The sequence below is a fragment of the Neocloeon triangulifer genome, unplaced genomic scaffold (assembly GCF_031216515.1).
Source record: "Neocloeon triangulifer isolate White Clay Creek 2 clone unplaced genomic scaffold, ASM3121651v1 ptg000006l, whole genome shotgun sequence".
Taxonomy (NCBI): Eukaryota; Metazoa; Arthropoda; class Insecta; order Ephemeroptera; family Baetidae; genus Neocloeon; species Neocloeon triangulifer.
The window spans coordinates 2,077,466-2,090,860 of record NW_026775549.1 but is presented as its reverse complement, the minus strand read 5'-3'; the positions used below and the strand labels follow the sequence as shown (position 1 = coordinate 2,090,860).

Below are 13,395 nucleotides of genomic sequence, written 5' to 3'. Positions count from 1 at the left end.
GTGGTGGTGCCATTTTGTCCAACGATTCCTTTTTTTAAATATATTGTTTTTAAACGTTTCAACAATTGAATGTAAACAATGTATACAACACAGCAACAATGATAATTGTGTCATTTTTTAAATTATTTTTAATGAAAGTGCTAAAATTTTTAATGTTCATTTTTGTCACCACAAACATTTGCCACAGAAACACACTAAAACTTGTTCAAAATGGGAATTCTATGTAATCAGAAAGTTATACAAAGTACATTTCAACTTTTACAGTCTCCCGAGGACGGGTTAATTACATTTTTGTGCGGCGCTTTGGGACTTGTTGTGAATTCGTGACGTTGCATTAAATTTTTAACAGCTCTGTGTGTGTTTTGGGTGTGTGTGGGGCCAAAGTCGCAAAGTCTAGGCAAAGTGTTTTAACCCTGGCCCGCTCTTACTCTTCCGTCGCGTAAAAGCGGCTCTTCATTTTGAAAAGTTGTCGCTGAAAAGGCTATTTAGCGTCGGCACGGCTCTCTTCTCATTTTATATCCCACTGCTCTCTCCGAGGATTAAAATTTGGTCCTGACGGCGCCGACATTAAAATTCGTCCGAAACATATTTCGCCACTCGCCGTTTTCTCCACCAACGTTGGAATAAATGTTTTATTGATTCGACGGTGCTGAAAATTTCATCAAATTTTATTCTTCACATCACACTCGCTCCGTGTTATTATATTCTCCTTATACTTTTATATTTACAGGCAGTTTGCCGTTTTGCATCGCTAATGCACGTCGACGTAAAATAACAGATAAAATGCAAATTAAGCGAAATCGCATTACGTGTGCTGCTCGCCATAAATATCACCGGCCGCGGCGACTCCATATAATGCGCAGAGTGAATGAAACGAGTGCAGTATGCCTGCCGCGTGTTTATACTTGCATTTGCATCCTGCATAGCCTTATCGAGAACGAGCTTCCAACACGAATTCCTTCCTAGGCGATGCATTTTCTACTCCAGGTGAATGATAATGGGCGGAAATTTAATGCCGAGGCACGTCCATTAGCACTATTAAATTTACTTTTCCGACTACAACTCGCTCTGTCGGTTTTTCCTCTTCTAGTTACAAAATGCACTAGTCAGTAATAAATACCTTCACGTTTAATGTTGAGGAAATTTTCCAGTTAAAATTTAAGTTAAATGAAAAAGAAATCATGTGTGCAACGTTCTTTAGTTCTATGCATTGGAAAATCTGATAGCAAACAACAAAGAGAGTTAACCTTGGGCTTAATTCCCTTGTTTGCATAAATTGCGTTTCTTTCCACTGCAGCACACACGGCGCAGTAAACTTTTAAAAGCCACAAACGCTGCACCGCAACATCTGGAGGTCACGCGGGTTGCATGCATTCGCTTGGAGAAGGCGCTTTGTAGCACAGAGAATTACTTACTTAGTAAATGAAGTTTATTTTGGTTAAATTTAAAGAGTGGAATAATTTAAGATTACTATGATGTACTTAATTCCAAATAAACTTTAAAAATCTTGAACTAATTGAATTGTGATAATTATTTCCACAGCATCTAAAAAATTTTAAATTTAATATTTTTTTATGACTTTTTGGTATGTTAAAAAGCTGCCAATATTTTTTTTAAATATTTTTACTATGTCAGGAAATAATATTCACACAAAAATATTACATAATTTTTAGATAACTATTGCATACATCATAAAAATATTAATTTTTCATCAAATTCTAATTTAAAGATCTTATTTATTATTGAAATTATAATCAAATATTCCAACTGCTTACAGAACAAAATTATTCTGCACTTTATTCATCCTGGTGAAAAGCTCCATAAATTAATTTTGAATTAACCTCCATTATAGAGGAGGTAATGAAACTCTTAGAGGAAAACTTCTCAATTTGACTAAACTCGTAATGAGAGAGAGGAAAGGTGAAAAGTTTTTCTTTCACGTCGTGCATATCCGCCTGCAAATCAGTTCACCGCGTCTTTTGCTCGCAAGAAGGAGCGCTTCTTGATGAAATCAAATTGCTTTTAAGTGCCGTAAAATCTGATAAGCCGTGTTTGCATCCGCAGCTTTCTCTCTTTCTCATTACGAAGACCTCCTTTATTTCTACCAACTTGCAAGAGTTGAGACGCATTTGCATCCATGTGATAGTTTCCAGCTGCTGCTTAGCGATTTGCTTTTATCGCGGCGTGGAATATGCGAGCGACGAGTAGTGCGAAAGGCCGTTCCGCTTTCCACATTCATTACCCTCTGATATGGCCGCATTCGAACGCAAGAGGGTGAAAATTTAATTACCCTCGCCCGCCGTCGCCACCGCCGCTCTCCAACGTAAGCTAATTCGGAAGCGCGCGGGGAAAGAACCGCCGAGACAATAACAGTATCGGCTAACTACTGCTCTACCGGCTGATACGACATTTTTATCCGCCGGCACGACGCTAATTAGACATAAATTCGACGACGAGGGGTGGAAAAGTTTTCGCCCTGCAATTCTCGCCAGCAGTTTTAGCAAAGATTTCACAGCTGATGACCAAAATGTGCGCTGTGTGGAAATTTTTACAGAGATTTTTTTTTTGTAAAACTGCGTGGTATAAAAAAACCAATTAAAAGTTTTAACATTCCCAAAAGGAATTAATACTTTGAAATAAAATGCTTAAAAATAACATTAAGAATCTATTTATTTTCAAATTTGAATTTTGTTTGAATTAATTCAATTCATTATATTTTTCTCCAAACAAGTCAGTCAATCAATTGTGAAAAAAAAATTGGTTGGGAGAAAAAAAAAGGCAGTCCGGCTAGTGAACAACTCACTGAAACTCATAATCAAGTATTTACCAAGAGGCGAGAAATACCCAACTATTCGCCGCACTGCAGCCTAAACTACGAAAAAAATTACAGTAAAGAAAAAATTTTGAAAACTCGCAAGTAGAAACTTCTGGAGCAGAAACTCGCAGTACACACATGCTTTTTTTTCCTCTCTCATTCAGTTTTGTTTTTGTTTTCGTCCGCCTACCCATGTTTACCCCAACAGTTATTTTTTCTTCTACTTAAGCGCGCCGAGAGGAAGCAGGAAAGTAAAATTAGATATGCATCACACTTTCCAGCTCCGTGCGTCAGTCTTGAAAATTTTCACCCCCATTCGCCGACACTAAATATTGCCTGACAGCCTCTTGCGCTCTCCTACTTTGAGGCTTTCGGCACATCGTAAACTGCGCGTAGGGAAATTCGTGCACAATTTACTCACACACTCGCGGTTGAAAAATCACTTGGCATGGTGTCCGGTGGCGACTGGCGGGCCGACAGTAAAAAATGCATAGCGTCAACATGGGAATATTTCATTGCAAAAAGATTTATAATCATGAAACACTAGCCTAGGACTGGAAATATGTCAGTATTTTTCTTTCTTTATTTACAAGCTTTATTCACCCGAAGCCAATTTGAATTTAGAACATGAGTTAAGCACTTTAAAAAAATTTTAAGCAATCCCCTCTAACAGTTTGGGAAAGATTTATTTCAGCAATAGAAAATTATTAAAAAAACATCTGTGTTGCTGGTTAAATTTTGGAAAAAATTGACTGCATTCCTAAGAAAATTTTTTTAAATTGAACACCAATAACTTATCTGCTCTTTGCACAAATTAAGTTTCCATTGCGTATGCATAGTATGTTTTAAAAAATTACATTTTATCAAATAAATACATCAACTGAAGTATTTTGCATGTTGCCCTAAATAATAAAAAATTGTGAAACATTTTCTTTGTAAAATTTTACTGTGGTTTGTTGACAAAAAATCAAATTTCATTAAAATGCCAATTATCACATTTTTATCCGTATTCAGCGGCATCCTCAAGACTAATTTTCAATTTAAAAGTTCCGAAACCCTGCTTTGCACTCAAATTCCACACCGTCATTGCCTATAACAAATTGGCTATCCCTGGAATGCGCGTCCCTTTTATTCCAAAGCAAAAAGTGGGGTGAAAAGGCGGCGAGAACAAGGGATATTATTTATCGGCATGCCTGGGTCGGTTTTTTACTTCTTTCGTCGCACCTCCGCTCTCCACGTGCCGGGGTGAATTCATTCGATCGGCGGCTGGACTTTACAGGCGGGCTGCGGATTGGGGCCGACGAGATGCGAAAAGGCACGTGATTGCCAGACGTAATGGCCGTCGGGGCTTTGCTCGGCGCGTGTCTTTATTTATGCAGCATAACGAGCCAATATCCCTGGTGGAAGTCAATTTGCTCCTGCTGCTCGGCAAAATAATCACGCAGCCGAAAGTAATCTTGGAATTGCGACAAGCCACCCCTTTTCTGATCGAGCTTGGAATAAATTGCAAACAGCCAAGAGTTTAATTGAATTCGCAGTTTTTTCCATCCAGCATCAGCAGAGGGTTTTGATTTAAATCAACATGAATGTGATGCGGTTTTATTTGTAATAAAACCGGCCCCGACTATAAATTCTTCATCTCTCTACATCATACTTTTCTACTAGATCATTTCACTATCCTTGCAGCGGGAGAGGAATATATGAAACCGCAGCTTTATGTGTTTTTACCTTTTGTTCTGGCTCGTTCTGCGCAAAAACTGGAACAAAGGCATACATGCTGAGAGAGCGACTCCACCTTCTCTCGTATATTATTTTTAATCCAAAAGGCTTTCAGCCAAGATATACCTGCGAGTATAAATTTTACAAGAATCCATCAAATATCCTGAATTCGTTTGTAATAAATATTTTAAAGACTAATGCGTATGTCGATTTAATTGCGGTAAATGCTGTACTTAGGTTGCAGATTTTCATATTTTTTATCTCTCTGTATTTTTATAAAAATTAAATGATTGTTAATTAAAAAATTTGAATTACAACGAGAAGGTTTTTTTTTTAGAAAAATTTTACCTTTAAAAATTTCAAGAAAACAAATCAAATTAATTTCTACAAGAAATTTGGTGTTGACCCTATTTTAACTTGCATTGTTAAAATATAATATTTCTTGCGAAGAGAAACAATCCATTTCTCCACACCGCAGCTGCTTTAATTCCGCCCTCGCTTATTCACAATTTAGCCGAGCGAGGAAAGAAATAAAGAAGAAACTTGCCCGTGTATGTATATTGTGCCTTCAACTACCACTACCACTTCTTCCTCTCCAGCAAGTGCACGGCACATAAAAAGTTTGATGTTTTTGCTCCAGTTAAGCCGCAGACAAACAGCATTACGCGCGCTCTTTTATTTATTGTTTCAAATTGAGAGATCCAAGCAGAAGTAGTGTGGTTTTCGCAGTAATGGTCACGAGTGCAGGTAATATAATGCCGGCCTGAGTACCTCGTCGTCGACACTTCTTGCTGCATTCTCGTGCGGAATTACTAACAAGGGCTAGACAGAATTGAAATCAATATAAAGTGGGGGCTCAGTAAAGGCAAACAAAATTTTTCTTGGAAATCGGAGTTTTTAATAATATTTATTTGAAAATTATGTTTCAAATTAAAAATGGTATATAAAAAAATAGATAATTTAATAAAAAAATTTAAACATGATGATTTAAACAGTTTACCCAATATAACACATGCCAATAACACCGTCAAGACGAGATCCAAGGAGTAATTTTAGAATTATTTATTAAATAGAAGTGATATGATTGACAGCGCACAAATAAAATAATTTTGTAAACTGAATACAAATTTAATAGCAGTTGGGCTCAGTTAAAAAAAATGTTAAAAATGAATTAAGGTAAAAAAATTATATTAAAAACATAATTTACAAAATTATTTTTTATTATAAATTTATTCTTAAAATTTTCAAATAATTAAATTTATATTCTTAAAATAATAAATTATAATTATAATATGTTAATTTGACATTTTATTTGTTTAACACAAGCTTCATTTTTATCTATTTTACTTTTGATGTACTATCAAAATCGCAATAATCTTTAACTGATCATGCATTACCAAAGCATATTCCATTCCCTCTCATTTAAATTTCCTCCCCGCTTTCCGCCTTCTCTAAATCAGAAAATCCATCTTGCGGTCGGCAAATAAAAGGAAAAACCTGTTTGCGCTCACCCAGAACTCGTGGTGCAAATTCTGGATGCAACAGCAAAAAGCAGCGACCACAGAGCGCGTGTTTGTATGTGGGGCGTGTTTGCTTGCCAATAATAACACACACACTCGCAAACAGCATCCGTTACTTTTTACGAGTAGATGTGGCGGCGGCGGCAGCAATATCTGCATGAATACAAAATAAGCGCGGCGGCCAAATGCAGACGTGCATCTGTGGAAAGCGCGGCGCCGCCACTTTTGGCGGTGACATTTCCCCGATACATAAAAGTGCCATTTGCATTTCGGCGTAATGTTTGCTTCTCCCCGTCTTTTTTCTGCCTCCAACGACACATGCACAAGGTGAGCGCGCGAATATTGATTTTAAACGCGCGCCGTCTAATGTCGTTCGCCTCCTCGTGCGCACACACATCGCATCGTACGGAAATTTCCTCGCGTGCCAACCCAAACGACCGCGAGAGACAAGAAGAACAATGAAAATTTGATGTACTGCCTATCATTTTCCCCGATCAAAGGAGAAATGATGATCCCCCGAAACGACGTGAGGTTCCGAAATGTAAAAAAGTGAGCTCTCAAAAAAAAAAACCAGTCTGAAAATAAATTTTAGTGCTAATTTTTATTTCAATAAAAACTTTCAAAAGAAATACGTCCAGAATCATTCAAGTTCATATTTTTGACACTTTAAAATATTACAATATTGAAACTAGATAAATAAAAAAATTAAAAAAAAAATGTACAAGAAAATTAAACTAACAATAAGATCAAATTGGAGAAAAATATTCCAAGAAACAATTACTTGTAGAAAAAAAAATATGTTAGCCAATAATTTTGTTACTTTTTTTTATGAAATTGAAACACTTTCATTGTCTTTCACTGAAACTGAATGCATTATTAAAAACAAAGCAATTAATTGACAGTGACACTTTTTTAATTCTAATTTTTGAGCAAATTATCAAAGCAACTAAAGACGGAAGAAATATAATTTTTTTTATTAATTTTCAAAGCGGCACTTATTGATTGTAAGAAAAAGTTCAGAGCAACGGGCAACAATAAAATAGCGAGTCGATTTGGCGGGTGAGGCCATCCATTCGGAATTATTTCCGTGACCGCTTCGATAAACAGGAGGCAGGCGTGCTTAATGGAATATTTATGGCAGGTTGATAAGACAAGGCTCGTCACGTTTCTATTCTCGGTCGAGACAAAGCTGCGGCCGGGACAGAAACTGTCAGCCCGTGTAATGTCATAATCGTGTCGTCTATGACCAAAACTCGGGCGGCACTCGCTGTATTATTACTCGCCCGCAAGAAGTTTGAATGCAAACTTCCCGTCCGCGATTACTTGCTGAAAATGTGCCGACCGCAACACACAGCTAGCCGAGTTCTCTCCTTCAAGCTCTGCTCCTTTATGTGTGTGTGAGTGTGGAAATAAATTGTGTAGACAATAATAGCGCGTTATGAATTCGTTCCAACTCTGGCGCAAGTACCACAACTTTTGCCCAGCTGCTTGCTATTCAGCAAGCCGGAAAAATTACAACAATAATTTCTCGTCATAGCTATAGTTTTTATTTTTTAGACGCGGGAGTTTCTTCTCCCTTTTTTTATATTAAATTTCTTCACAGACTTGGCTGTTTTTGGTATTTTTCTAATGTAAATTTTTTACATCGCTCAGAATTAGCTATAAAATCATATTATATAAATACATTATTTTTAAGAATATTTTTTGAGAAAGAAATTACAAATCCAGCCAACTCCAAGGAGGGGTTGTAGGCCGGTGCTTTCAACAACATTATGGAGTAATAGTTCAAGTATTTTTAATTCCCTCATTTCGAAATAATGCAACATCAACCATTTAAATTATTCGATAAGAATTATAAATGTCTTCAGAATACCGGGAGGAAATTGTAATTCACTTAGATGCAGCTTCAGTATCTTTAATTGGAATTCTCTTGTATAATTTATTAAGCCTTAAAAACAAAATAAAAAATAACGTTATGAAATGCTTCTGAAAATTGAAAACATTGAAAATCATTGATAATAGCCATAATTGTCGAAAAATAATTAAAAAAATTATTATTAGGTAAATTTCTATTTATTATTTTTTTCGTATAAGTATAAAAATTTGTAATATATATCTATGTAATTAATTATTATTTCAAATAAATTACTTCCAAAATATAAATATAATTTGCAAGCATCTTTCAGCAAAAATTGGTGGAATGCAAAATTGCAGGTTGAAAACCTACGCTACTTAAATAAATAAAACGAGAAATATTTATTATTTTTTCCTTTTGCAATTCAACCTGCATGGATTCCTTTGGTGAATAGCTTCGCTCCATTTGCGAGGCGCAAAGTTTTCTCAATAAATGCCAGGGAGAGCGAGCGGCGAGCGATCGTAAGCTATGCAAAATTGATTTCCAAGCGACTTTGCTGCAGCCAGGATGGGGAAAAATAAACCCGAGGAAAAGAGAGAGACTTCGTGTATACAAAATACATTCAACTTCAATTTGCGCGCAGAGAGAAAACGCGAGAGCGGAAAAAAATAATAAAGAAGTTGTGACGGCCCCAGCCAGAGAGGCAACACTCGATTGGCTGCGCAGTCAAAGGCAAAAACTGCAGCAGCATGTTGTTGTGTGTGTTGGGGCGGCGGCGAAATTGCTTTATTAACTTCGTTCAATCATTGCCAAAAGTTGGCACAAAGGGCGCGAAAAAGAAGAGAGGTGCCAAAGAAGAACAGAAGAAGAGGCCAAAATAAAAGTGATATGGTCCGTTATAATAATATATATCTGCTGGCGCTACACCTTTTATTATGAAAGTTTGCAAACGTGGCTCAGACACACTGAAGCCTTTCTTTTGCCCGGGACCATCTGCCACACATGACGATGGGGCCTGACATTAACTTTTGCTAATTAGTTATTTTGAGCAAGTTCATTTCATTTTTTTCCTCTTGCTCAGTTTGATTTACAGCTCTGGAAGGAAAAAAATTCAACGGCAATTTACTGCTAATTGTAAGAAAAAAATTGTTTCCTGCCCGCCCAACATTATTATCTCGTACTTATATCAAAATTCCTTTTTTTTCTTTAAATTAAAAATTAAATCTGAAGACAATTTCAATTTTAAATTATTTTAAAATGAAAACTAATGCAGGTGTGCTTTCAAAAATTGTTAACTGAACTTTTTTTAATTTATTCACATTTTGTTAAGAGATTTTCTTGTTCAAGTCAATTGAATTGGAAGTATTTCCATTTTATTATATTAAAAAAGCAATCATTAAACAAAAAATATACCATAGAAGCTAAAATTTTAGCTCTTTTGATTCCTTATAAGGAAGAAATTTTATGGATAGAAATCCCAAAAAATATGAATCAACAATAAGGACAGGATTTATATTTGAAACTTCAGACGTATATCAGATCTAATGTAAAAAGAGATATTTTTTCTAGGCCACCATTCTTTAGATGGTTCTGGGCAGACACACCATACAAAAAGTTCAATAATATTTCTCTGGTGCGTAGGAGATATATCAAAGGCGGAGGACAAGTTGAGTTGGCTCGAAATTTGGCCCGGGCGTAAAGTTTGTTCGGCCTCTCGCAGACGCATTGTTATAGATATGGTGTCGGTTGTGCCGCAGACAGGTGAATGCGCAAAACACATTTCAGCCGGGCCGATGATGTATGACGAGTGTCTCAACGGTATACGCCGCCCCAAACTTCTCTCGCTGCGAACACAGGATTTCCATTTGGAGCCGCGCCTGATTGAGTTATATTTCTCGATATACCGCCGTTAATGGACAGCCCCGGGAGCCCAAAAATAAACCGCGATGGCCGACTGAGCTGATAATAAATCCGAGTGGGGTAAATTGAAAATCCGGACACACGTACCTTTGCTCTGGCTGGTCACTTTGTCCCGCAGCACGTTGATTTGGTGCACTTTGCCGAACTCTTCGAACATTATGCGCAGCTTCTCCTCGTCCATGCTGCGAGGAATCTGGCCGACGAACATTTTGATCGCGTCTGGGTCTGGCTGGTCCAACATTCCGCCGCAGCTGTTGTTCATGTTCCTGCAACATTAAAACGGGATATTAAATTTACTGCAAGTGTAATCTAAACTTTTGTAAAAGAGCACAGAAAAAAGCTTACTACGAAATAAACTTTTGCAATCGTGGTAGTTTATTGCAAGTTATTTTGGAGAAGTTTTGTATTAATTTTTTCCCTCAAATAAAAAAATATCTAGTCTACAAAGTTTACAATTAAATGAAAGGATTCCAATTCCATATTATTATTACAGAGGTGAAAAACCTATTTATCTTCTCGATTCAGTCAAAAAATCATTCTGGCAATTTGTATCTTTGAATTTTGTCATTCTATTTCAAACTATGTGCGACTACAAGCGTTTTTTTCCAAGATGTAAAGCAAGAAATGTGACATTTTCAAACATAATTTATAATTTGACATTAAATGTAAGTACTTTTTGACAAGTCAATTTTTTTTAAGGATAAAAAAAATGTAATAATTTCAAATTGTAAACACAGCCCTATTTCAATTGCCAAATTCAACTTTCAAAAATCAATAAACGAAGACCAAATAAAATTCAATATTTGAGAAAAAACTTTCTTTGACACATAATTAGTCAAATAATTAGTTAAGTTCCCTTTCCAGGCTCACAGTGCAAACTTTTGAAGTTTAAAACTCTACATTTCGTTTTGCAAATCTCCCTTTCTCTTTAAGCTGGTTAATTAACGCCAAATTACACCTCTCTCTTCTCCACATTCCACCAACTCTAAAAACTTTTCATAGCAAAAGAACCGGCTCGCTCCCAGGTAATGACCCAATTAACCTTTCCGCATAAAAAGATGCACAGAGGCAACTTTTATATGCCCGCATTACCAATTGATAGTTGAGAGAGCAATTTAAAAACAAGCCACTTGAATTCAACTCGGAACGAGGCCGGGCAATAAAATTTCGCCACCACAAAGGCTGTCCACAATGGAGGTGCGCGCCCGTGTGCCAAGTTGACTCGTAAAAAGTGCCATTTCTCGCGGCATAAATCCCGGCGGGGCCCTTAAAAAGCGCGATGCATCTTTCAGCTGCACTTTGGCGAAAAAAAAACATGAGAATGGCATACAAAAAGGGCCATTCTGCAGCCGAGAGCAAAGTTTGCAATTAGAAAAGTCGTTCCGAGCGCAGCTAATTGGCTCCGGGAGACCGTCTATGCAGGTCAGGCGACAAGTTCGCCGCTGCAATTTTATCGCCAAACTCACACATGTACGTTTAGGTACAGAGATTGCGGCTATTCTCTCGCTCGAATATCGCCGTCTCGAGAGGCAGTAAAAGCGGCCGGTTGACATTAGCGGCCCGAGACGCCTAATGGCCAACAGTTGAAACCGACGAGAGAGAGAAATTCTCTTTATTTTATCACTCGCCGCCAGGAATCTTTCTTCTTTTGTGTTGTCCCGTGTACTTTGTGAGGAGCAGTGCAGTTGACGAGAAATTCCTGGCCGGCTGTATCTAGGTGAGCCAAGCCAGATATTGAAATTTTCTTCCGCTGGAAGGATTCGTTCGTTCGAGCTTGCGAGTATCTGAAAATTCCTTCCTGGCTGACGAGCCGCGTTTGCCGCTAACAAGATGCTTCTCCGCCAGTAATGCCTCAAGAGACGTAAAAAGGAGTACAGACGAGCGAGTGAGTGAAGTGCACGAAGCGGTATTTGAACCTATTAAACGCGGGTTAAATCGTTGGAGAAACGACGCATGCCGGTTGTTACTGCGCTTGAGGAGTTGTTTTGAGAACACTTAAACGAGAATTTCATTAAGCACCTGTTTTTCTCTTGCTCATTACGTCTCTCTTTCAATAGGAAATAGGACGATATGTAAATACAACAGGGGAAAGAGACAAAAACAAATATAGTTACTAACGATAAAAGACAACATTTGATATAGTCATAAAAATAACACTTTTGCTTTCAGATATTTTGCCACCATGTATTTTAAAAAGCTGCTTTTTAGACTTGACTGTAAATTCTCTCTCAACGTGATATTTCATTTCATATTTAACTTTGTGCAAAAGAAGAGAATAAACAAATTGAATTGATAATATAATACCCGCAACCTGGGAAAAATACATATATTCATAATTAATATCAACTCTTCAATGAATAAATTAATTGTAGTGTGTCATTATTATTAATTATTATTGTTGTTGTTTATTCTTCACAAATCAAGTCAAATGAGAAATAATGTCAACCAATTTCAGACTTCAGGTTAATTCTATTTAATTAATGATTACTAAGGAAAATAGTTTGTGCTGATATGTATTTTTTACTTTTAAAGTGAATTGATTAAATATAATCCACTTACGGCTCCAGTTCGGCGAGTAGGTTTAAGTTGGAAACACTTTTGCTTCCAAATTGAGCCTATGAGTTTTAGTATGTTGTTTACTAGAGCTGGCTGCCAATTCTCTCCCAATGTGATTTTTTAATTTTCTGTTTGACTTGTTGCGAGAGAATAAATGAATTGAATTGAATCCTATTGTAAATAAAAGTATCATAAATAATCATAAAACTACATGTTATGATTTTAAAAACACAATAATGTTTTAAACAGTGATATTTTTATAATTAAGTATTTAATAAGTTAAATGTTGAATTTCCTACGAAAATCAAATTTATTTTATAAAGTATAAATACAAATAATTGTATATTAATTGACTTTTAAGAATCATCTAATAAATTTAAATTTATCCCGTGTAATAATTATTCTGTTACTTTGAATGGGGTCTTATTATAACGACCGATTTGCCAATTTCAGAGTCAAATTTTCACCACTCATAAAAAAAAACCCGAAAGCTAAAGTTGAAGTCACTTCAAAGGGCATCAGAGGTACCTCCGTCTTTCAGACAGACGGATGGACCGGCCGACCGACCGCCCGTTCGTTGTTAGTTTCGCTTATTGGGCACATGTGCTGGTGATTTGGTTTGAATCCTGTTTGTCTTTCGATTCGTTCTCTCGTTCTTTCTCTCACTCACTCGGCCTAGCTGTCTGTCTGTTGGCGAGGAGTTTTATCTTTAGAATCCCAAAAGGTTCTCCGCTCTTTATATGTGTGTATGCGTTGCGAAACAATATCGACTTAATCCCCGCTAAAAGTAGTGGTGGAGCTCCTCAGCCGCCACCGATGTCTCTTTCGATGCCTGTCAGGCCAAATTAAAATAATGGAGATCCGAGGCTGTTCGACGAGCGGGCGCGCGCGAGGAGAAAAAATAAAACAAAATAAGCATCAGCGCCCCGAGGGATAGGAAAAAAGAAAGAACGCGAGATGTTTGCTCAGTCGCAGCGACGGAAAAGTATAAAAAAGAATGAAAAGAAAAG

At 36.9% G+C, this 13,395-nt stretch overlaps 1 protein-coding gene across 10 annotated transcripts in view; it reads right to left on the bottom strand.

The window, feature by feature from the left end:
• LOC132194337 (CUGBP Elav-like family member 2) overlaps window positions 1–13,395 on the bottom strand; it is a 277,639-nt gene that overhangs the window by 120,201 nt on the left and 144,043 nt on the right. For all 10 annotated transcript variants that reach the window (XM_059615532.1, XM_059615531.1, XM_059615534.1 and 7 more), the window contains one exon: window positions 9,917–10,095. In XM_059615532.1, the coding sequence (XP_059471515.1) occupies window positions 9,917–10,095 (179 nt within the window). The remainder of the gene's footprint in view (window positions 1–9,916; window positions 10,096–13,395) is intronic.